At 39.8% G+C, this 26,723-nt stretch overlaps 1 protein-coding gene across 2 annotated transcripts in view; it reads right to left on the bottom strand.

Moving 5' to 3' along the window:
* Positions 1 to 26,723, bottom strand: part of ago4 (argonaute RISC component 4) — a 111,262-nt gene that overhangs the window by 60,043 nt on the left and 24,496 nt on the right. For both annotated transcript variants that reach the window (XM_043717721.2, XM_043717722.2), the window contains exons 2-5: positions 12,685 to 12,856; positions 11,846 to 11,966; positions 10,502 to 10,683; positions 4,539 to 4,675 (exon numbers count right to left, since the gene is read on the bottom strand). In XM_043717721.2, the coding sequence (XP_043573656.2) occupies positions 4,539 to 4,675; positions 10,502 to 10,683; positions 11,846 to 11,966; positions 12,685 to 12,856 (612 nt within the window). The remainder of the gene's footprint in view (positions 1 to 4,538; positions 4,676 to 10,501; positions 10,684 to 11,845; positions 11,967 to 12,684; positions 12,857 to 26,723) is intronic.

Here is a 26,723-nt window from a genome sequence, read left to right as displayed (position 1 = left end):
ACCACTCAGCTAGTTCCAATTGCCTACCTCCAAAAATGTCTTTTTAAAAAATGTTGCTATTGTACCTGCCTCAACCACTTTCTCTGGCAGCCCATTCCATGCATGCACCACTCTCTGCATGAAGACATTGCCCCTCAGGTCCTTCTTTTCATGCTCACCTTCAACCTATGCCTTCTAGTTTTCAATTCCCCCATCCCTGGAAAAGAAAGACTACGTGCATTCATCCTATCCATGCCCCTCATGATTTTGTACACCTCAAAGATCATCCCTCATTTTCCTACGCTCCAAGGAATAAAGTCCTAGCCTGGCCAACCTCTCTCCATAACTCAGGCCTACTAGTCCTGGCAACATCCTCTTAAATCTTCTTCACACCCTTTCCAGGTTAGCTGCGTCTTTCCTATTACAGTGATCAAAATTGTACACAATGCTTCAAGTGTGGCCTCACCAGCGACTTTGAAATTGCAAATGCTGGAGAGTCAGAGTGGATAAAGAGTGGAGCTGGAAACAGCACAGCAGGTAAAGCAGCAGAGGAGGAGAGGAGTCAAGGTTTCAGCTTGGAACCTTATACAATTATAACATAACATCCTAACTCCCATACTCAATGCCTCAATCAAGGAAGGCCAGCATGCTAAATGTCTTCTTCACTACCCAGTCTCTATGTAGCTGGTTTCATAAAACTATGTACTTGTACTCCTAGTCCCTCTGTTCCACAACACACCTCAGGACCTTACCACTTACTGTGGAAAGTCAAACTAAGGTAAGACTTCTAAAGCGCAACACCACACACTTATCTGTACTGAATTGCATTTGCCAATCCTCAGCTCACTTCCCCATCTGATCCAGATATCTCTAATTTTTGATAACCTTCCTCACCATCAACGATTCTTCCTAATTTTGCATCATCCGCAAACTTACTAATCATGCCTTGTACATTCACATCGAGATCATTTATGTAAATAACAAAAGGTCGCAGAACTAATCCGTGTCACACCGCTAGTCACAGACGTCCAGTCTGTGGGATCGTGTTCAAATAATGTCCAAAATCAGTAACTGGCAAAAATAGCCTTTTTTATTCAGTAATCACAGCACAGATCAGAGGCAGCAATACAATCCCAAAATACAATTCTTCCAACAGTCCCTTTATACACAGTTCTTATATATGTTAAGATTCCATTAATATGGTGTTAGTTTATCTATAGTACTCAAATGTTTGAAAGGCTTCTGTCTTGGGAGACAGGAGATGGGTTAAAACGTGCCAAGTGCTGGCTGCTACTTTTGATGGGCTGTCTGTCCAGTCTGCTTGCAGAATTAGGAGGTGTTAGCCCTTTTGTATTTCAAGTTAGTAAATGTTAGTAAAAATACTAGGCCTATTTGCTCTAAATAAGTGGGGCAGCATGGTGGCTCAGTGGTTAGCACTGATGCCTCACCACGCAGAGACCTGGGTTTGATTCCAGCATCAGGCAACTGTCTGAATCGAGCTTGCACATTCTTGTAGTGTCTGCTTGGGTTTCCTCCAGATACTCCGGTTTCCTCCCACAATCAAAACATGTGCATATTATATGAATTGGCCATGCTAAATTGCCCACAGTGTTCAAGGAGGTGTAGGTTAGATGCATTATTTAGAGTTAAATGTAGAGTAATAGGGTAGAGGAATAGGACTGGGTGGGATGCTCTTCGGAGGGTCAGTTAAACTGATGACTACAGCCTCGTTGAGAGATTTATTTACTATTCACCAGAATGAGTTTCATTCACTCATGCAATTTCATGGAAGTGCTGTTTTGTCAGTTTGTTTCTTAAAGGGAAAATGGTCCAGTTAAAAGATATTTAACAGGTACTTAATTCTATTCAGGTCCAGATGATTGGTAAGGACTGATTAATATTATAATGTTTTGTGGAGACTTGATAGGTATGGAATTGTTCCGTATGCTCCACTTATTCAGAGGTAAAAAACTGCTTAAAGCAAGGGCTGATAAAGATGTGAAAATGCAGTAATGGGCTTGAAAAGGTTGTTTTTAAATTTGGATAGTAAAATATACTACAGAACCACGGTTTTAAAGTGTGTTATAGAAATTATCTTGTTAATAAAAAGGGTTATGAATGAATGAACAGGAATCCCATTTTAAATGAATATAGCAAGCTGGTGAGTGAGTTAAAGATTACCTATAACACAATATTTCAAGTCCAAGAAACAGCCTTCAACCCTCTGCTTCTTACCATTGAACCATTTTGAATCCAATTAGCTAGCTCTCCCTGGATCCCACACAACCAAACCTTCATGACCACCCTGCCGTGTGGGACCTTGTCAAAGGCCTTACTAAAGCACATATGGACAACATTCATTGCCCTACCTTCATCTATCCTCTTGGTTACCTCTTCACAAAAAAAAAACTCTAAAAGATTCGTTAGACATTGTGAAAAGGACTTGCAATTGCATAGTGCTTTGCACACCACTGGATGTTGCAAAGCAGTTTATAGACACATTTTGAACACACTGTCACGGTTTATCAAGAAATAAACCACACCTTTGCCCCATGGAGATTTGCCATCTCTATACAAAACATCCACAATTCATCCACAGTACTGGCTCAGATTTTGTGATAAAAATAAAGGATAAGACTATCAGCATTCATAATTAAAGTAAACTGGACAGTAAGTTACAGTGACTGCATATATTTGTAGTTAAACAGAAATTCAATGTTGCTGTCCGAACAGCACTGCACCTCCAGAAGTTGCAATGTTCCAATATCTTGCTGGCACTCAGCACTGAAACACATGGAATGGCAATCAGTTACAACGGTTACATTATCAATACCATTTAACCCAACATAGAAAGGTTATGCCTTGCCACCCAATAAACAAAAAACTGCACTTACGCAGGAATGGGCAAGTAACTACTGATAACTCACTTGTGATACTGAATATTGGCTTTCATTCTTTCAGATTTTATATTAAAATTAAAAGCATTTGACTTTCTTTCAACTTAACCCCACCTTCCTTTCCCTCCATTTTATTGTTTATACTGTTTGGCACTGAAATCAGATGCTGCTTGAAGGATTATTCAATATTATTGGTTAAAAGGCCACATTTACTTGCCTTATTATTCAAGTCCCCCAACTCATATAGAGAATGCCACACTGTGTGGCATTGCTACTCGTCCCTTGCTACAAACAAGGCTCCCTAGCCATTGACCCCATTTCCCTTTTTGGCAGCTGTAACTGGAACCAGACAGCTCACATTTTTGCCAAATCTGACCCAGAGATAGTCGCCCAACTATAAATCTTGTGTCATCACTACCACTCCCAACTCCGACTTCAGTCATCCACCTTATCTCAATTCTTCTATTGTTGAAACGCTCAAATGTCTTATTTATCTTCAGATTGAACTATACTCAGTTTTCTCACCAGCCTTCCACATTCTACCCCTACACTTTGCCCACCTAAATTTCTGATGTTTATTTACTTTAAATTCTGTTCATTCATTAACTGGGTACTCACTTATATACTAGGTCCCAATTAAGCAATGCCTTAACTTGAAACTTACACACAGCAAACTTCCACAAACAGTAATGTGATAATAACTGGATAATTTTTTGGTGAAACTGATACAGAAATGAGTATTGCTCATAACACCAGTAACAACTTGCTTGCACTTTTTCTGTATAATGCCATATGATCATTTACATCCATACAAATAGACAAGATAAGGCCTCAATTTAACATCTCAACTGAAAGACGTCAGATGGTTCAGCTCTCCTTCAACACTACACTGAACTATTAGCCTTGATTGCGTGCATTCAGGTTCTGCAATGGAACTTGAAAACACTACCTTGTGATTCACTGGCAAACATGATACTTGTACGCAAATCAGAACCCTCAATAAATTAATATATTTTGTCTGGTGTGAAACTGTGAAATGAACTGATCTGGTATTGATTTTCTCTCAGTACAAAAGGTACAATTCTAAACAGCAAGGACCAAGTACACATTATTGCAGCAAATAGAGGGGCAAACAACAAATTCCACTAGAAAACTCTGGAGGAAGTCTGTGAACAAGTGTATGGTGTAATGAACTGCAAGTACCAGTTTGCCCACAGCTGACTGAACAGAAAAATAATTTACTTTTATTTCCTCATGCTTCACTTAATTAAACAAATCAGCTCCTCTGGATTTAATACTTTTACAAATGCCATTGTTGCACTCATCTTTTGTCTTAGACGGTTAGGATTACCCGGTCTATCACAATGATAGGTTGCAGTCGATTGCCCAATATCACAATGGATTTTTTTGTATTTTTAAATCAACTTATTTGGAACATACTATAACACTTTCATGGGCATCATATCCCAAGGATTTGAGCCTGAAACCTCTTGCCCAGAAGTAAGGACACTATTGCTACACCACAAGACCCTTTGGCTTTCTTTAAGATAACCATACTGGATTAGATATTAATTATTGCAGAAGTATTCCAGAAAATTGGAAAAAAATTCCAGCATGTTTTGGATCAATGCAGTAAATGTGTGCACAGTATTTTCAACTCACCATCAATGTTTAACATCATATTCCACATGGCAGGTCGGACAGATTGATGAAAACCAAACCAGACTTCTCTACCTCCACCCAGTGGGTGGTAGTAACCTTCTGGAGGAGAGAAGAAGGAACGGCCCACTGGGGTATACCTGAGAGAAGATTGGGAAAGGGAAGACATTAAAGATTCCACAACTTTTCGAGAAACAAACTAATCTTTAAATCTGCCTGAAAATCTACAAGACAGACAGTCAAGTTGTTGTGGTCCTGTTCGCCAAGCTGGGAATTTGTGTTGCCGACGTTTCGTCCCCTGTCTAGGTGACATCCTCAGTGCTTGGGAGCCTCCTGTGAAGCGCTTCTGTGATCTTTCCTCCGGCATTTGTAGTGGTTTGAATCTGCCGCTTCCGGTTGTCAGTTCCAGCTGTCCGTTGCAGTGGCCGGTATATTGGCTCCAGGTCGATGTGCTTATTCATTGAATCTGTGGATGAATGCCAGCCTCTAGGAATTCCCTGGCTGTTCTCTGTTTGGCTTGTCCTATAAAAGTAGTGTTGTCCCAGTCGAATTCATGTTGCTTGTCATCTGCGTGTGTGGCTACTAAGGATAGCTGGTCGTGTCGTTTCATGCTTAGTTGGTGTTCATGGATGCGGATCGTTAGCTGTCTTCCGGTTTGTCCTATGTAGTGTTTTGTACAGTCCTTGCATGGGATTTTGTACACTACGTTGGTTTTGCTCATGCTGGGTATCGGGTCCTTCGTTCTGGTGAATTGTTGTCGGAGAGTGGCTGTTGGTTTGTGTGCTGTTATGAGTCCTAGTGGTCGCAGTAGTCTGGCTGTCAGTTCAGAAATGCTCTTGATGTATGGTAGTGTGGCTAGTACTTTGGGTTGTGGCAGGTCCTCGTCCATTGTCTTTCCCTTAGGCATCTGTTGATGAAATTGCGGGGGTATCAGTTTTTGGCGAATACATTGTATAGGTATTCTTCTTCCTCTTTTTGCAGTTCTGGTGTACTGCAGTGTGTTGTGGCTCTTTTGAATAGTGTCTTGATGCAACTTCCTTGTGTGTGTTGGGGTGGTTGCTTTCGTAGTTCAGGACTTGTTCGGTGTGTGTGGCTTTCCTGTATACCTTTGTGGTAAATTCTCCGTTCGGTGTTCTCTGTACCATCACGTCGAGGAATGGGAGTTGGTTGTCCTGTTCTTCCTCTCTCGTGAGTGTGGTGTTGATGATCCCGTGTGTGTTCTCTATTTCTGGGTTTTTAATGATTACAAAAGGTGTCATCCACATATATGACCCAGAGTTTGGGTTGAATTTGCAGTAAGACTGTTTGTTCTAATCTTTGCATTACCGCTTCTGCTATGAGTCCAGAGATGGGTGAGCCCATGGGTGTGCCGTTGATTTGTTCATATATTTGGTTGTTGAATGTGAAGTGTGTTGTGAGGCACAGGTCCAGTAGTTTGAGTATGCCGTCTTTGTTGATAGGTTCAACGTCCTGTTGTCTGTTCTGTATGTCCAGCAGGTTGGCTATTGTTTCTCTGGCTAGGGTTTTGTCGATAGAGGTGAACAGTGCCGTTACATCGAATGAGGCCATGGTTTCTTCCTTGTCTATGTGTATATTTCTGATGATGTCCAAGAATTCCTGTGATGCTTGTACAGAGTGTCTGGATCCGCTGATCATGTGTTTCAGTTTCTGCTGTAGTTCTTTAGCCAGTTTGTGTGGTGTTGTCCCTGGTCTGGCAGGGTCTGAGTGGTCTGAGTGGGATGTCAGGTTTGTGCACTTTAGGTAGTCCATAGAATCTGGGGGTGTTGTTGCTTTCAGGTTTCATTCTTTGTAGGTCAAACCTGGTTATCTGTCCGTTTTTTTGTAGGTTCCTCAGTGTTGTTTATCCTATTGGTGAGCTGTGGGGTGGGGTCAAACTCCCTCTTTTGGTAGGTGTTGGTATTTGCAAGTAGTTGTTGCGCTTTTTGGATGTTGTCTGCTTTGTCCAGGATGACCGTCATTCTGCCTTTGTCTGCTGGTAGTATGATTATGTTCTTATCGTTCCTTAGTGATTTTAGTACTTCCCTCTCTTTGGTGTTGAGGTTATGTGTTTGTCTTTTCCTTGTTATCAGAGGTACGATACTTTGTCTCACTGTTTGTTGTGTCTCTTAAGTCAGTCCATTGTTCCTGAGTGTGCATTCTAGTGCTGCTAGGAAGTCTGCTGTCTTGGCGTCCCTGTGGTTGTAGTTGAGTCCCTTGGCCAGTATTGTTCTTTCCGTGTCTGTGAGCTGTCTGTGGGAGAGGTTTCTAACCCAGGTATGTGTTGTGGTGTCCTCTCTGTTGTGTGTTAGTTTGGCCATTTTTTCTTTTAGTGCCGTTTTTTTGCGGTGTGTGGTCCTGTTCTGTCCTATGGTGACGGCCTGTTCTATGGTTCGGGTCCATTCCTGATTTGGTGGACAGCTGGAACTGACAACCGGAAGCGGCAGATTCAAACCACTACAAATGCCGGAGGAAAGATCACAGAAGCGCTTCACAGGAGGCTCCCAAGCACTGAGGATGTCACCTAGACAGGGGACGAAACGTCGGCAACACAAATTCCCAGCTCGGCGAACAGAACCACAACAACGAGCACCCGAGCTACAAATCTTCTCACAAACTTTGATCAGTCAACAGTATTGGAGTCTAAAGCTTCACTGTTTGGAGATATTTCACTGCAGCCTATTTCTTGGAGACGACAGTTCTAGTATAACAGCAAATAAAGTTCCAGAATATTTATCAGGTTAGGAAGAACTGGGAATTCAGAAAATGCAACACAAGCTACATTGGGCACATTACAAGGAGACAAAAGTTCAAAATCTGGATAGACCATTCAGCATTACTAACCTGTTCATTAATATCATGGATCTGGATCTCAACAACACAACTATTACCCAATAAAAATCTGTCAAACACTGAAAACTTTAATAGCATTCCCAGATTCTTGAGGAGGAAGTTCCAGATATCGACTGATGCTTATTGTTATAGACCAGATAACCTCAAAATATATTTTAAAGGCAAATGTGAAGTGCCTTGTTCCAGATGCAATGCAACTGACCAAACACCTTAACATTCAGCAAAACAATTTATTTAAACACTATAGTTAAAATACAACCAAAGAAAAAAGGAATTCAGAATAACAGCTCTATTGGAAAACATAACAGAATAATAAATAAATATTAACTATTACTAATTAACTGTTCCAATATAACAACATCCCATAAACACACTCCTTGGCCAAAAAGGCAAATTCAGAAAAAATAGATTTGTCTCACCTCAGAAACCCCAGCTTCTAGCTGTAACAGAGGGAAAAGATAGCTTCTACTTCAAGCCCACAACAGAAACTGCTTAAAGATAAAACTAAAAACAAAACTAGAAAGCTTCATCTAGGACAGCTGGCCACACCCAACCAGGCTGTTTTAATTGTTCCGACATAAGAACCGAAGGCCTCAAAAGTTGCTTATTCTAGTGGTTTTGGTAGACTACTCTTCACTTCTGCCTTACAACCTCGTTTCAAAATTTAAAAAAGGACAAAATAACTTCTTAAAGCCACAGCACCGCATGTGATGTGGAAAGTGTTTTAAAACTTCACTCCAAAATTACTTAGCTCTAAATTTAAGATTATGTCCTCTTTTGTATATTAAATTTGAAATGGATTAAATTAAAATATTACATACCTACAAAAAAATGATTGGCACATTCAATGAAGGCATGATAAATTTGAAAGAAATTTGAGCCTGTCAACCAATGTGTCAATAATTGCCAATGTTGTGCAATGCTATGTAAGTTAGCACAAACAAACAAATTCAATGAAAGCAGACTTGTGAACATTTATCGAAGTCAAAGTTTAAATGGCTGATAGTCTCCATTAGCTGAGGTGAGGACAAAAATAAGCCCAGGATGTAGATGAGACATCAGAACATTTTGTACAATAAACATTGCACAGCTTTACCTTACAGATTCTTGTGGTGTAGTGGTAGTGCCCCTACCTTTGGGCCAGTAAGCTTGTTTCCAAGTCACATCTGTTTCAGGTTTTTCTTATCACGACTAAGTTGACTAAAAATATCTGTAGCCTTATCCTCGATGACTTCCTTGCTTTAATGATTTCACTGTTTCAGCCTCATCCAATCACTAAAGCTACACCCTCACCGTGGTTTGACTTTTCCATGAGCAGTTCTACCAACCATGCTGCCACCTACCATTACTCTAACATTCAGAGTTTGTTCTTGCCCATCAACCGGTTACCTCCAGCATTACCACAGGAATTTGTATTGATGTCTTTCTATTCTCTTGGTATTTAAAATTTTAAATTTCTTTAATACCTTGGCCCCATTTGCCTTTTTAACCTCGAACTATTTTCATTTCTTTTTGGTCTAATACAACTTCACTGTCTAAAACAAGAGTTATATTTTGGCCCATATATATTTCTACCCCTCGCCAGCATTATAGGGGCACAGATGTATAGCATGGAAACAGACTCTTTGGCCCAACTTGCCCATGCCAACCAGATATCCTAAATTAATCTAGTCCTATTTGCCAGCATTGGACCCATATCCCTCTAAACCCTTCCTATTCATATATCCAACCAGATGCCTTTTAAATGTTGCAGTTGTACCAGCCTCCACCACTTCCTCTGGCAGCTCATTCCATACATGTACCACTCTGAGAAAAAATGGCCCCTTAGTTGTCTTTTATATCTTTCCCCTCTCAGCCTAAACCTATGCCCTCTAGTTCTGGACTCTCCCAACCTAAGAAGACTTCGTCTATTTACTCTATTCATGCCCCCATGATTTTATAAGCCTCTAAAAAGTCACCCCGCATCCTTTGACACTAGAGAAAAAAGCTCCAGCCTATTCAGCCTCTCCCTATAGCTCAAAACCTCCAACCCTGGCAGCATCCTTTAAATCTTTTCTGAACCCTTTCAACTTTCACAATCATCCTTCCTATAGGAAGGAGACCAGAACTGCATGCAATATTCCAAAGGGACCTGGGTTCGATTTCCACCTCGGGCGACTGTCTGTGTCGAGCTTGCACATTTTCCTAGTGTCTGTGTAGTTTTCCTCTGGGTGCTCCAGTTTCCTCCCACAATCCAAAAGATGTGCAGGTCAGGTGAATTGGCCATGCTAAATTGCCCATATTGTTAGATGCATTAGTCAGGGGTAAATTTAGGGAAATGCGTCTCGGTGAGTTACTCTGCAGAGTCAGTGTGGACTTGTTGGGCTGAAGGGCCTGTTTCCACACTGTAGTGAATCTAATCTAAAAAACCCTCCACCCATCATCACCCTCTCTCTTCTACCTTTAAACCAGTTCTGTATCCAAATGGCTAGTTCTTCCTGTATTCAAACTGATGTAACCTTGCTAACCAGTCTACCAGTAGAAATCTTGTCAAACACTCACTGAAGTTCATATAGATCACACCCACCATCTATTTCCTCACATTCTGTATCTTCCATGCCCTTCTCCACAATAAACACCGAAACAAAATACTCAGTTAATATCTCCCCCATCTCCTGTGGCTCAACACATGGACTGCCTTGATCTTTGAAGAGCCCTATTCTCTACCTAGTTACAGTTTTGTCCTTGATGTATTTATAAAATCCCTTCGGATTCTTGTTTCTAAATTTGTTTTAGAAAGAACTAGTCAGTTAAGTTTTGCTATTTGTTAGTACATTGAACTTTTTGTTTATTTTCCTCCCAGCTTTAAATTCTGGTGACAAGTGTAAAACACCTGATGTTAATTCATTTTCTAATTTAAATAAGCAATCTTGCTATGCATTTCCAGCAGGTTCTACTATTTGCAGCTTTTTCTCTTCCATTTTTTGGCCAATGGCTGGTTCAAAAATTGCTAAAAATGCAAAATACCACACTTATTGAAATGATACAAACAATGCATACATATGGGCAGTCACAATCTTCCAATATAGCACATTTTCTATTTTCCAGAAAAGCAGTAAAAGTTCATCAGGACCTACCTCATTGAAGGAAGGTGTCTTGTCACAACATCAAGTGCCTGTACACAGTCCTCAGGAACTTCACTAAGATGCCCTGCTAAAGCTTCCAACAGCAATTGTAGACTGACAACTGAGACCCACTGTATGGAGACCTTGAAGGTTTGGTCTTTGCCTTCCCCAGGAAGGGTCACTTCCAAGTCAACCTGTGGCAAAATTCAAAGTTAGATCCACTTACCTTGAGAGTAATAACTTGTCGTTACACAATACATACCTGTTGACCAGGAAAACTCCAAAAGCTTTTTAAAAACAAACCTGACAATAGAACATTAAATATCAATTCAAAAGCTCTCAAGAGATACAAGAGCTACTACTCTGTGCAATTCATCGTTAAAAGCATGCACAACATTACTTCCCATGTACTAAGAGTATAAAAGGAGGTGGCAAGCTTTCAAAATGTCAAATCACAATTGATTAATTTTGCAAATGCTTATCTCAACTTAAATCACAAAGCATTGAAATATAAAAATTGAGGTCAAGATTGAGAGGCACCTGAATTTTCAGCAAATCAAATATCATTTGACAAAAATTTTGTTAAACATTCAACTTTTCCGACATTTAGCTCTCCACAACTGCAAAGGGACACCACATCTCTCAACCTACCAGACTAGACAGTTTCCTTCATCTAAAACTTTCCCATCCTTTCTTTTCTCCCAGTCACTCGTACATATGCACTCTGCCCAAAGCAGAACCTTGATCTTTAGCTCATGTTTCACCCTGAGCCATTTCCTGAACAGCTTCTTTTAATGGTGCTTTGCCATCATCCTCCACAGTCAGCCACGGGGCACAGAGGTAGGTCCCAAGTCTACTTCTGCTAGAAAAGGGTATCAAACCAGCACTGTTGGCATTATTCTGAAATATACCTTCTAGCTAACCAAGCTCACCTTCCCCTCTCTTTCTCCTCTAATTTCAGCTTATTTTATGACACTTTCCTCTTCATCCCATTTTATTTGGCACTCTTCGCTTGCAGCCAGTTTATTTGACTTTCTTCCACCCAACAGATCACATAGGTAATGGTCCCACCTCTCCCTCTGGCGGTCATGATGAAAATGATCATTCCAATCCCACAGTCAATGTTGATACGGTCCTGTCTCCCAAAAGCACCACAGTGAGATCATTTTGCCCCCCTTTGACTAAGAACAACTCTCACCTTTACCACCCACTTTTCCCAATATTCCTTCTTTGTTGCTGCTTTCATAACAATGGCACTTTAGATCTTAGAAAATTTGAAAACCCTGCAAAACTTTAAATACCTCAATCAAGTTCAAAAGCTGCAAGAGCAATCTTAAATATCAATCTTATTCTCACCCTCTCTCGGCCAATTGGTAATGGATTTGCAGTGTACATATTCCTTTTTCCATCGTAACCCGGTTGCCGATCTCCAAAGATTTGCATCTTGAAGTGTCGGACCATGGTATCAACCACTTCTCTACAAACAGAATAAAAATTTGCAATAAAGATTTGTTCCAGATTGGTTATTATTTTTCATTTAAAAACAAATTCTGGATATTGTTAAAGGTAGATATCTATTATTTCCTCCATTTCTTGACAATCTAGATTAGTCATCATAAAATACAAATGTAAAAAGTGTCATTTGAAAAGCAAACTAGTCTCAAAAAGAAAAAAAATACAACTTACATTCCTCCGAGTGAAGTCTACATGCCAAATGAAAGTTTGTTACTTTATCCCTACAGCATCCCAAAACCCAGCAATGGTCAACTTACATGGTGATGTCCTTTCTGTACAGAAACAAACTGTCTCAAATGAAGTACATTTTTTGAAAAAAAGTTTTTTTATTCCTCCCAAAGTTGTAATTAAATAGAAATTGCTGGCAAGAAGTCAAAGACCGGTGAGGATCCATTTATTGACGCTGTTTTCAGCAAAGAGAAATTTCTGCGAACAAATCATCTGTCAAGTGCAAGATATATTCATTGCACTGCCTACATTCCTGTAATCAGTTAATAGGGATGCATACAAGGATTCACTCTCATATTTTCTTGCTAAGTTCCAAATAGGAAACACTTTTCAATACTGGTTACCAAAAAAAAAAAGGTTAAAATGAAACTTTCAATTAATAAAAATTAGATTCTTGTTATACTAACCAATTGGAAGCGGAGGACAAGGACTTCTACCCATCTTTCTCTCACCTGTTAACTCTGCGGGGGCGTTTCTCTGGTTTAATGTCCACTTCATAATGGTAAACATCAATTTTCGGGATTTGAACTTGAAAGTGATTGGCTAGCAGACGTATAGACTTTCCTACAGTGCCAAGACCTGGCCTGCGAGGTGGCTGAAATAGGTTAGTGGTTGCAGGAGGGGCTGAAAAAAAATCCACAGGTTCAGAATTCTTTTGAAATGTACAAGATTTAAACAAATATTATACAAATTTCCAAGAGTTGCCCAACAGCATTTAAATTTTCATTAAACATCTAACAAAAGCTAGAAGCAATTTTCCAAAGGAAAAATAGATCCTGGTTCAAATTCCCCAACATCATTCTTTGGAGCACAGTTAGAAAATTCTTTCTAACATTATTGTTTTCAGATTGTACTAAATCATTTTTACAGATCAAAGTAAAAAGGAAAAAAGAAAACAAAGCACATGACAAGTATCAAGATCATTAAGATAGTTATCAAGGTAAAAGGAATTTCTATGGTAAGGTAGTATGTTCCAACAGTCGAACAAGCCAGGAGGTCCTTTTATATAAAAGCAGTATGTTACCATAAACAAGGTTTAGAAACTACCTTCTTATTTTGCACTAGGTGCACTAACAGAGCTTCTGACAATTAAGATTATGTTGTCAGAAGTCCAAAACTAAGAGTTCAAGAAAAATGAGTTTCTTTTTCCCCCTGCATCCTTCTACCAAGAACTGGTTCTAAAATTTCCAAACATCAAACAGCTTGTCTAGTTTACTTTTCCTTGCACATGAGCCAAGACAGAAAGTTGCAGGATTTCAAACAATTAGGAAAAGTTAACAGAAGCACAAACATTTCACTCAGTATAGATATCCTTCAGAGTCAATGAACGAGTGAATTATGACCTTTGCCAGGATTTGCCATCTAGGCTTCACCACCTGTTTGGCAGCTACAGCGTTCACTGGGACAAAATAAGCCAATAAAAGGAGGAATCAATTTGAGAAATACAATAACCCATCAGTTAGGTTGATTCATGTAACACAAGGCCCAGCATGGAAATTCAAGTGAAAAAGAGCAATGGCCACATTTCCAGACAAGGTAGATAACCTTGGATGTATAAAGTAATATTTTGCTGGATTACAAATCCACTTAGTTTACTATTTATTGCCATGCTATTACCCCTAGCAATGTTACTGGACTGGTGCTCCCATAGTATGGACTAATGTAGAGATACTGGTTCAAGTTCCATTAAGGCAGTAGGGGCAATTTAAATTCAACCAACTGTAAAATCTAGAATGAAGAACTGAGATCATGTTGATAATCATGAAACTAACAGATTGACATCTAAAAACCCATCCAGTTCACTAATGTTATCCAGGGTAGAAAGTCTGCTACGCTCAACCAGTCTAGTCCACGTAGGACTCCAGGCCCATAGTTATATGGTTGACTGACTACATTAAAAAAAAATTCACTCAGTTGTATCAAACTACCACAGAAAATTCAAAGATTAAAACCAGATGATCTACCAAAATCCAGTTGAGTATCAGAAACGACAGAAGATGCACTGTGAATAGTTACACCTGCAAAATCAACCTCATCAATACTTTGGACTTGTGCCAAAGTTGAGAATGCTGCCCCATATTCTAGTCAAGTTACAATGGACAATCATATTCACCAAATCATATCAGATAGCCAATCCTTCTCAGTCACTGTCTCACCAACAAGGCAGACTGACCAGAGGTGGCAACCTAGCCAGGTTAGTGTGGTCCTAGGCGTCCTTTAATATTAGATTAGATTACTTAGTGTGGAAATAGGCCCGTCGGCCCAACAAGTCCACACCGACCCTCCAAAGAGCAACCCACCCAGGCCCATTCCCCTACATTTACCCCTTCACCTAACACTATGGGCAATTTAGCACGGCCAATTCACCTAATCTGCACATTTTTGGACTGTGGGAGGAAAGCGGAGCACCCGTAAAAAACCCACACAGACATGGGGAGAATGTACAAACTCCACACAGACAGTTGCCTGAGGCGGGAATTGAACCTGGGTCTCTGACGCTGTGAGGCAGCAGTGCTAACCACTGCCACTGAGCTGCCCTGAAACACAGCAGTGCTCAACACTGAATTCTAATATGCAGCACAACAATAGGAGCGTTCGGAGTCGAACTCACGCCCCCGTGGAGGAACAACCCGTATTCCATCCGCTTAGACCACTCGGCCAAGACACCAGGCATATTAATTCTGGCACCTATGAAGTTTCATGACATCAAGCATGGACAAGGAAACCTCTTACAGATCACCATCTGGTGCCCCACTACATAGTGATGGATTAGAGGTCATACTGATGAAGACCAGTTCAAAGTAGTACCAAGTAGAAAGGGCAGATAATATAATCTCTGATCTGCAGTCTTCACTTTCTCAGAGTTGAGAATGTGGTGTTGGAAAAGCACACAGATTCCTGATGAAGGGCTTATGCCTGAAGCATCAGTTCGCCTGCTCCTTGGATGCTGCCTAACTTGCTGTGCTTTTCCAGCACCACACACTCAATGCAGGTAATATATTCTGGCTGGAGAACATACTCTTCCCAGTAGCAAAAATAAAAAGAACAGTTAAAGTAAAAACTGGCTGCTTTGAAACAGTGACAGGACAGGAGACAGGCATTGAGTAAATACTTTTGTGTTTGTCTACCTTCACAGTAGAAGACACAATATGCATACAAGAATAAGAGTTCAGTCGGGGTTGGTGGGGGGGGGGGGGGGGGGGGGGGGGGGGAAGGTGCTAAAAAAAAAGAGAAAATTAATGGTCAGAGAAAAACATTTGGAGAAGACCAGACTATAATCTGACAAAAATTTGAGACAGGAGGGTTGACACTCCAGAATTCTAGGACAGACAGCTTTGGAAATAAATGAATGGGCTAAAAATTCCAAATATGTTTGGATACTGGAATAGTGCCAGATTGAAGTCTGTAAATACATTGTCATTTTTCAAGAAAGACAGAAGAGAAAATAATGAACCATAGGGCAGTTATCCTAACTACAGTTGTTGGAAGAAATGCTAGAATCTACATTAAGGAAGTCTTAATAGTGGACTTAGAAAATTATAGCATGACTGTAACAAGTCAACGTGGGTTTTACAAAAGCAAGTTGCTGTTTGACACATTCAAGATATTTTGAGGATGTAACCATTAGGGTAGATAAAAAACAAAACCAACAATTATCAAATGCCTTTTGGAAATATCAGGTATGCTATAAGTCAAGGAGAGGGGTAAGCAGTGGAGATGTCATGGAGTTAAGAGACATAAACAGGTTGAGCCTGCTGCAACAAGATGGTTGACTGATTAACATATTTACTTCATCTATTCAGCCATGTTATTACACATCTCTAGAGCAATTGCGACTTTAACACAGGCTTTTTGGTAATGTCTCTATCTCTATGCCAACTGCCACCGGAGTCCCTAGATTATTTTTAAAAATCAACCTGTTTGAGTATGTTCTGACACACATCAAAAAGCAGGTGAGACTTATACCTCCACAGGGAGGTAAACTACCAGTGTGGTAAAAGAGCTCTGCAGATGGGATATGCCGTGTGCAATTTTGAAATTATTCCTTTCTGTCCTAATGACTGAAAAGACCAGAGTATGCTCAGAAAGGAACTCTTAAGCAAACAGTACAGCAAGCAATTAGGAAAGCAAATGGCAGTTACCAGTTATTGCAAGAAAATTGGAGTACAGGAATAAGCTGTTACAATTTTACAGGCAGACCACATGCACATCCAGTTTGGTCTCCACATTTAACAAAGGATATACAATAAAATGTGTTACCCAACACAGTACCAACCAAAATGTCTAGCCTGCGACTACAGGGTCTTCTTCCTTCAAAAACTGAAGACTGTTCCAACCCAGTCCAGCTCCCAAAGACAGGAAACAGATCCAAAATGATTAAATTTGACTGTCTCTAAATAAATGTTCATTATGGTCTTGATTAATCACAATTATTTCAACTTAGAACTGCTGTAGAAAATTAGTAAGAAGCAATTACAAAATTCATCATCACCCTTTACCGATGCTCATGAGAGATGACATCCCAAAGTATCTGCTACCAACTTCACAAATTAACAGAGGCGTGTTAACAGCATTTTAGGTCAAGAGTTGCAATATAGTTTTGTAACTATAAGATCAGCCGCAAGAAAGGAAGGCCCCTTCTCTTACACTGTCACGATCATCCACCTGAACTAGCTGCCATATATCCTTCTTACTAGAATTAGTCTAAACCTTGTGGGGGAAGGATGGCCACACAGTATTTGGCAGGAGACTGCTTCAAGATTCAGCCTCAGTAAATAGATTACATATTATTGTGGTTACATTATATTTGAGATACATTGTGGTCACTTGGTAGACAACAGCTTCAAATTAATATTACTGAAATATTCTCCTACAGCATTGGTAACATATGATTAAGAAGCTGAATTGGTTCGCTCCTTCTCAGAAAAGTCCTTTATATCTTGATGGGCTGAGCTTTTCTCATGATGTCAGTTAACCCTTTCAGATACTAACTTACTTTATATAATATCTTCTACTAAAACTAGCACTGGAGTTTAACTGGGTCCTAAGGCAAGACTGTTGTCATGTGTCATAGGACATGTTCAGCATGGAAGCAAGCCCTTTGGTCCAACTCATCCATGCCAGCTAGATATCCTAACCTAATCTAGTCCCATTTGCCAGCACTTGGTCCACATTCCTCTAAACCCTTCCTATTCATATGCCCAGCTAGATGTTGAAATTACATCGACCTTCACCACTTCCTCTGGCAGCTCATTCTATACCCCAGACTGCGTGAAAAAGTTGCCCCTTTAGGTCCCTTTTAAATTTTCCCCTCACCCTAAATCTATGCCCTCTAGTTCTGGACTCCCCCACCTCAGGGAAAAAAAATCTTGTCTATTTACCCTACCCACACCCCTCATGATTTTATAAACATCTCTAAAAAGGTCACACCTCAGCCTCCGATGCTCCAGGGAAAACAGCCGCAGCCTATTCAACCTCTCCCTGTAGCTCAAATCCTCAAATCCTAGCAACATCTTTGTATATCTTTTCTGAACCCTTTCAAGTTTGACAACATCTTTCCTCTGGAAGGAAACCGGAATTGCATGCAACGTTCCAAAAGAGCCCTAATCGATGTCCTATACAGCCGCAACATGACCTCCCAACTCCTATACTCAATACTCGGTCCAATAAAAAAAACTCACCAAATGACTTCTTCGCTATCCTATCAACATGTGACTCCACTTTCAAGGAACTATGAACAAGCATTCCAAGGTCTTTGTTCAGCAAGACTCCCCAGTACAAGTCCTGCCCTGATTTGCCTTTCCAAAATGCAGCACCTCACATTTATCTAAATTAAACTCCATCTGCCACTCCTCAGCCCACTGGCCCATCTGATCAAGATCCCATTGTAATCAGAGGTAACCTTCTTTGCTCTCCACTACACTTCCAATTTTGGTGCCATCTGCAAACCTAACAATACCTCCTATGTTCACATCCAAATCATTTATATAAAAAAAGTGACAAAAAGCAGTGGACCCAGCACCGATCCTTGTGGCACACCACTTGTCACAGGCCTCTAGTCTGAAAAGCAACCCTCCACCACCCTTCTGTCTTCTACCTTCAAGACAGCTCAGTCGCTAAATGGTTATTTCACTGTATTCCATATGATCTAACATTACTAACCAGTCTCCCATGAGGAACCTTGTTGAACACTTACTGAAGACCATATAGATCACCACTCTGCCCTCATCAATCCTCTTTGTTACTTCAAAATGCTCAAGTTCGAGAGACACGATTTCCCATGCACAAAGCCATGTTGACTAACTTAATCAGTCCTTGTCTTTCCAAATGCTCCTAGAGATATTATGATTGCATGTTTCCCTGCAAAAACATAAGATTTGCAAGTACACTAAGAACGGCATCTCCAAAGTGTTCAGCAAAAGAAATGGTTCAGTGCCAAAAATGAGAGAGATATTCCTTTTCCTTCTTCTCAATTCTAATCCTCTTGGTTTGCTTGTGCAATTTCACAGATTACAACTTTACACATTGTTAGGTATACAAGTCAAACAGGATATGACATTTAATACGTTGTTTCACAGCACTATGGTGTAAGTGCCATTACTAAAGTGTACAGGCACGATACGTCACATAGTATTTACCCTCCCAGTAGTCTTTTTGAACACGCTTTAACTTCAATATGCACATAAGAGACTGGACATAGCTTATACTGTCCAAATTTTAAAAGCATGCTGTCGGTGAGTGAGGGATTGGCATAGACGTTCTTCCCCTCTATTTCAACTGTAATAGAAATTGTAAAGATTTTAGACAACCAGTTACCAAAGAACACCTCTTGTGTGGCAAGATATTTGAACAAAAACCAAAGTGAAAAGCTACAAAACGTGCTGAATCAGGATGAGTGGGACACTTCCAATTGTACAACAAATTAGCAGATCACGTTATAATAGGGACTGGCAATTGGTTGCATAGGAGACAGCAATAAGTATGTTATAATCCCAAAGACCACCCACAATTTTGTTATGATCTGGTTAGGGACCAATAACTTTTGTTTGTAAAATTATTGAAGTTTCAGTTATTCACTAAAAGAATAAAAATACAAGATTTCAGCTATAAACAAAAAGAATTTTTAGTACACACAATAGTCATTACTGTCTATCTTAATGCTCCAACATCTAGGAATTAACAAGACACAAATATGAATTACCATAAAGAACTGTACTCCAAATTGCAAAAACATGCCAAACAGATCCCATAAATCTAAGCAATACCTCGAGCTCACTGAGTACTGCAAAAATTCTTCAATCACTGTCTTCAACAAATGGGATTTCAGCTCTTATTTGAGGATTTCGTCTTTGATTTATCTCAATAGCAATTCCAACTTAGGTTGGACATCCTTTTGCTTCTTCTGTTCTAAATGAGCCATCAGGCAACCAGACTCCAACTCATTATATTTCAATGACTGCTCATCTTTACAGTTGCTCAATCTCTTCAAGACTGTACATATCACTAAATTTACAAGGATTCAGCCAACACTAAATCATCAGCTTGATCCCAATTCTAACATACAGCTGCAGTTCACTAGCTTTTCTTTGCATGAAATTCAAGCTTCACTGAGTTGACAACTGCTCCAGTTTCTTGTATCCCAACAGAGCTATCAACATAGTCAGATGTACAGCACCAACGGGTCCAAACCGTCCATGCCAGCCAGATATCCCAACCCAATCTAGTCCCACCTGCCAGCACCTGACCCATATCTCTCCAAACTCTTCCTATTCATACACCCAACCAAATGCCTTTGTATTGGCCTCCTCCACTTCCTCTGGCAGCTCATTCCATATACGTACCACCCTCTGCATGAAAAGGTTGCCCCTTAGGTCTCTTTTATATCTTTCCCCGCTCACCCTAAACCTATGCCCTCTCGTTCTGGATTCCCCCATCCAAGGGAAATGACTTGGTTTATTTATCCTATCCATGCCCCTTAATTTGGTAAATGTCTAAGGTCACCCTTCAGCCTCAGATGCTCCAGGGAAAAACAGCCCCAGCCTGTTTAGCCTCTCTCTATAGCTCAATTCCTCCAACCCTGGCAACATCCTTGTAAATCTTTTCTGAACCCTTTCAAGTTACACACCTTTCTGTTAGGAAGGAGACCAGAAGTGCACGCAATATTCCAACAGTGGCCTAACCAATGTCCTGTACAGCTGCAACATGACCTCCCAACTCCTGTACTCCTTACTCTTGACCAATAAAGGAAAGCATACCAAATGCTTCCCTCACTATCCTATCTACCTGTGACTCCACTTTCATGGAGCTATGAACCTGCACTCCAAGATCTTTGTTCAGCAACACTCCCTAGGACCTTACCATTAAGTGTACAAGTCCTGCTAAGATTTGCTTTCCCAAAATGCTCCAAAGACCTTGAAGCTCCAAATCACCAACAGCATGCAGGTATCAACTGCTCCTTGGTTTCTCACAGTCGAAGCTGCACAGAACAGACAACTTTATACCAGCTTCACAGAACTGCCTCTTCAGTTCCAAATTAACCATGTTGTGTGGGCTCACATGCAAGCCATGCCCAATTTCATGTTCAGGTTTGCAAAGCCTCTGGAGCAACTGTCAAAAAGAAACAGACCCACTATACATGACTTGTCACTCTGATGTAGGAACTGGCATGCCAGGAAATGTAGTTCTTCAATCAGGATCCAGCCTTAAACTCTGCCCCCAAAAGCATTAAGCAAATTTAAAACAGATTCTCCAAGTATAAAGGAATGTATTTTGAATGAGAGTCCTCTTGTAGCTCAGTGGTAGTGTCCCAGGTTAAAGTCCCACCTGCGCCAGAGGTGTAATAACATTTCTGAACAGGTGGATTAGAAAAATATGTTTTTAAAAAATGCATTTCATACATGACAAGTGCACACCCCAGAGGGTTATACTGAAATTTTAAAGTTTATTTTTTTCAAAGTATATGGACAGACTGAATTAAATGAATGGACAAAAATATGGCAAATGGTAATTATTAGATTCCAAATTTTTGTTTTGAAAACATGGTTGTGATTAAGTAAAATGGAACACTGCTTTTAACAGGGGGAGAACGTGCAAGGAGATGCTTAGAAAAAAAGTGAAGCCTAATCAACCATGACTGACATTACTTTAATTTACATAAACTGAGTCCAGATGGACCAATGCCATTTAATCCACAAGGCTCAGCACAGCAACAACCTTCTGATTGGTCAGAGTGCAGCTTAACACAGTCTCTGAAGGAAATAAAACAGACTTCCAAAAGTCGGTTGCTTCAATCGTTCTCTTCCCAATATTGACTTTTGGCAGGATGTTACTCATGCCCTCCTGCACATTAACAGCACAGAGGTGGAACGAACGGAGTGTCAAGCTCGTCCACACAAGCTTTCTTAGTCTCGTGTAGATGCACTGGTTACAAAGGCCCAACAACATCTCTTCTTCCTCAGACAGCTGAGGAAATTGGCATGACGGCAAATACCTTTGCCAACTTTTGTAGGTGCACCATTGAGAGCATTCTGTCTGGATGTATCACTATCTGGTATGGCAACTGTACCATTCAAGATCAGAGACGGTTACAGAGAGTGGTGAACATGGCCCGGACAATCACAAAGGCCATTGTCCCATCTACAGAATCCATCTACCAGACCCGCTGTCAAGGAAAGGCCACCAGCATTCTCAAAGATCCATCCCACCCTGGCAATGTTTTTCTACAAACTCCATCATCGGGGAGAAGGTACAGAAGCCTGAACACACATCAGCCATTTTAGAAACAGTTTCTAACCTACTGTTGTTAGAATACTGAATGGAATCAAACTCTTAGCATTCTCTGTAGCTGTGTTTTGGTTTTTGCTGCTATTTACCTATTATTTACTTATCTATGCTATTTAACTCTGATCAGCATGTTGCTCACAAGACAAAGCTTTTCACTGTGCCTCAGTACACGTGACAATAAATTCAATTCAATTTCCCTAATTTTCTGTTGAAAGAGCAGAACTAGTGTTTTCAGACACTGGGAAGAAATAATTCTGAAACTTAAAAGACAACCATAAAGTCAAGTGCAACCAATCAAACAATGGACAATAAATTGATTATCACTGTGCACATAACATTGAACCATCAAAAGCATTGTGAAACAAACTTATCTAGCTTTGTGATGTGGACTGGTGAAAGAGCACTGCATTCTCCTGACTTTTCCCTCCTCTATTCACATTTTGTCTCTTTTTCTTCCCAGTGTGTTATGTACACAGTAATTTTAAAAAGGGGTAAAATTAAAGCTGCAAAATTAGATATTCTGCTCTTTCACCATTCTTATTGAAGTGTTACAACAATTCTAGTTAATTCTTATAGTTTCTGAAGAAACCTGATGTTGTCTGCATTTATCTTGGGTAGCAGTCAGAAGCAAATTAAGCTTTTTGGCAGTTTCATTACATTGTCACATGAGGCAACTCCAAGAATAGTGAAGAGTGGTCACTGGACTTGAAACATTAACTATGTTTTCTGTCCACAAATGCTGCCAGACCAGAGTTTTTACAATAATTTCTGTTTTTGCTTGTTCCAGGAATATTGGAACTTTATTTCCAGTGCACTACCCAATGAATTCTGACAAGTTCAATGTCAACATGTGAGTGGACCCAAACAAGAGACATTTCTAAGTAGTTAGGAATTATAAAGGATCAGCAGAACTTTTTGTCCAAGTACACAAATCAAAAACCCAGCATACCGATACAAATCTAAAAGGAAAATGGAATGTTGCCCATTCTCTCAACAGGATGCAAGACAAAAAAAGTTATACATAAATTATATAGAACTTTGCTCAGCCCATATCGAAAATACATTGTTCTTTGAAAGTTGTTTCACAGGTAGACTGTGAATATGAATGTGCTTAACAGGTTTACTTTCAAGCTAACTATTGAGTATAGGTGTTGGGACCTGTTGAGGTTGTACAAGATGTTGGTGAGGCCACTTTGTATGGTTGTGTGGCTACTGTGTATGGTTGTGGTTGACATGCAATAGGAAGGATATCATTTAGTAGAGAGGGCTCAAACAATTTAATCAGAATATTGCCAGGACTGGGGGGTTTGAGTTACAAGAATAGGCTGGAACCTTCTTTCACTGGAGCACAGGAGGTTGAGAAGTGACCTCATAGAAGCTTATAAAATCATGAGGGGCATAGGTAAGCTGAATAGCAAAGGTCTTTTCCTTATGGTGAGGGAGTTCAAAACTATTGGGCATATCTTTAAAAGGAGAGAGAAGATAGATTTAAAAAGGGGGTGGAGGGGCAATGTTTTCATACAAAGGATGGTGCATATGTGGAATGAACTGCCAGAGGAAGTGGTAGAGGATAGTACAGTTGCAATATTTAAGATATTTAGACAGGTACATGGATAGGCAAGGTTTAGAGAGATATGGGCCAAATGTAGAGAAGTGGGACTGGTTTAGTTTGGGAAACTTGGATGATATGGATGAGGTGGACTGAAGATCTGTTTCCGTGTTGTATGATTCTGAGTAATGCATTAACCTTTGGCGACCATGTCTCAGGAACAATATACAGAGGAACCTCGATTATCCAAATATCAGATTATCTGGCAAGATCGAAAGGTCCTGATACGTGGCTAAACAATGTTATCCAGCATTCCATTACCCAGAATTCGGTTAACGGAACAAAATTCTCCCCGCCAATGTCCTTCAGATAATAGGGATTCCTCTTTATAGATTTTAGATGGGGCACTGTGCACAATCACCAGTGTGTTTACTTCAGAAGATTCAATCTCAGGAGAACAGTTTGCATAAACATGGCTTGCAATCCTTGGGGGTACAAGAGACTGAGGAGTAAACATATGGAAATGTTTTTTAAAAAAAATTAGATTTGATTGGGTAGATACTAAATGACCTTTCCTTTGCTAGAGTTCAGAGGCAAGAAGAAAAAAATTACAATTGAGGAGTTATCACTAAAATGTAGTAACAAAATAAGGAAGCAGTTTTGCACCACAGAATGGGTAGAAATTTGGAACTATGAAAAGAGTGATTCTGGCTCAATTTAAATGGAGCAAAGAGAAATAAAACAGAAAAATGGATTTGACAGAGTTTAGGCAAAATCTAACTGAATGGCAGACTTGAGACACTGTACCTAGAAAAGTACGTTAAATAAAACAAGGTCGTACAGCTTAACTGGTTACGAGAAGAATAATTTCTTCTGATGCAATTAAAGATAAGACCTTTGATAATTGGAAAACAACCTGACTAGATCATTCATCCACAAAATAAAGTTGACAAAGATTTTAAGTAGCACTCATTTAGAGTGCAGTAAGTAAAATATTAAAATCTTTGCTCCACATTTAGTATTTTAGAAAGCTTAACCACTGAAGTGGAAAGCATTGTAATTTGACTTCTAATCTATTAATCTTACCATTTGATTTTTTTAAAAAAAGATTGATCCAAGTGGTGAGACTAGCCAGAAATTACATGAATGCATTGTTTAATAAAGGAATTAGTGACGATTAATGTGTAGTTCCTGCAAACCAAAATGTAGTTCTAAAAATAGCAAAAATAAATGTCTCTTTTGAAGCTTGTGCCCTGCTAACCTCAAAAAAAAAAAGTCCTCGACCCAGGAAATTTATTTGAAACAGTCCTTGAATTATAATTTCCCCACAAGAGGTAACATCTTCTCAGCATCTACCCTATTGAGAATATTACATGTTTCAATAAGATCACCTCTGAATCTGTTTTTGGGACAATCTTTTCATCCCAAACATTAGACTATCCAATCTTCTCTGAACAGCTTCTAATGCAGTGCTTTAAGTAAAGTGGTCAAAACCATACATACTCTAAAGAACACAATTTCACCAATGCCCTGCACAGCTGTAACAAAGCTTCCCTAACTGTACACTCCATTCTCCTTGCGAAATAGGACAACATTCTGAAGAAATAAAAAAAATAGGAAACTGCAAACCAGTTAGCCTAACATCAGTCATTGGAAAATGCTAGTGTCCATTATGGAGGAAGAAATAACTGACTCAATGACTCAAAAGCTCAATGAAATCAGAGCCAGAAAAGTTTTATGAAGGGGAAATCATACTTGATTAATTTGCTAGGGTTCTTTGATGATATAAGCAGTGTTAGCAAAAGGGAAACTGGTGAACATACAGTTTTCAGAAGGCATTCAGTAAGATGCTACATTAAAAAGGTTTTTTCATAAGACAGGAACTCAGTATTGGGGTAACATGTGTGGATTGAAGAGTGGTTAGCACTCAAAAAGGCAGAGAATCAGAATTAGTGGGTCTTTATCAGGTTGGAGAAATGTTACTCATGGAGTGCCACAAGGATCAGTCCCAAGGCATCCATTATTTAAATTAAGAACTTTATCAAGTAGGGGCAAAGCGTAATGTATCCAAATTTGCTGACAATAGAAAAATAAGTAAGAGGGCATGTTGTGATGAGGACATAAGGAATCTGCATGGGGACAAAGAAGTTGAGTGAATGCACAAAACCTTGGCAAATAGAATTTGATATCAGAAAGTGTAAAGTCATGCATTTGGTAGGAAGAGTCAAAAGCAGTCTATTATTTAAATGGAGGTAGATCCCACACTGCTTCAAGTCTTTTTGGAATCTGGGTGTTCTTCAGTAAACACAAAAAGGTTAGCATGCAGGTACAGCAAGCAATTAGGGCAACAAACGGAACTTCAGTCATTATCGCCAGGGGATTGAAGTTTAAAAATAGGGAAGTCTTGTTATAACTATACAGGGTATTGGTTAAGCTGCACCTTGAGTACTGTGCATAGTGTTGGCCCTGTATTTAAAACAGTACATTCTTGCATTGGAGACAGTTAAAAAAAATTAACTTGGTTGATTTCTGGGTTGAAGGGGTTAAACTTAAGAACAGCTAAAATGGTTAGGCTTTTATTCATTAGAGTTAAGAATAATGAGGGGTGACGTGAATGCAAGAAGATTCTGAGGAGACTTGACAGGGGAGATATTGAGGGAAGACATTTCCACTCATGGGGTAAATGTCAAACTAGAAGCCATTGTCTCCTTATTCTTAACGTTCATTTAAAAACTGAGATGCAAAGGAATTTCTTCTACCAGAGGGTCACAACATCTAGAATTTTCTACCCCAGAGAACACAAAGTATTTGAAGAGGTAGACCTGTTAGCAAAGTTAGATCACAGGATCCAGGGAGAGCTAGGTAACTGAATACAAAATTGGCTTGATGGCAGGAGGCAGGGAGTGGTGGTAGACAGTTGTTATTCAGACTGGGGGGCTGTGACCAGCAGCATCCTGCAAGGATGGTGCTGGGTCCACTTTTGTCTGTCATCTATATAAATAATTTCGACAAAAATATAGGAGGCATAGTTAGTACGTTTGTGGATGATACCAAAATTGATGGGTATTGTGGACAGTGAAGAAGTTTATCGAAGAGTACAATGGGATTGAGTGGCGGCAGTTGAGACTCATTTAGATAAATGAGACAGGTTGCATTTTA

This window comes from Chiloscyllium plagiosum, unplaced genomic scaffold, assembly GCF_037043375.1.
Source record: "Chiloscyllium plagiosum isolate Xiang-an unplaced genomic scaffold, Cpla_swu_hap1 HiC_scaffold_30, whole genome shotgun sequence".
Classification (NCBI taxonomy): domain Eukaryota; kingdom Metazoa; phylum Chordata; class Chondrichthyes; order Orectolobiformes; family Hemiscylliidae; genus Chiloscyllium; species Chiloscyllium plagiosum.
The sequence above is the reverse complement of the archived record's forward strand: the minus strand, read 5'-3'. Positions and strand labels throughout refer to the sequence as shown.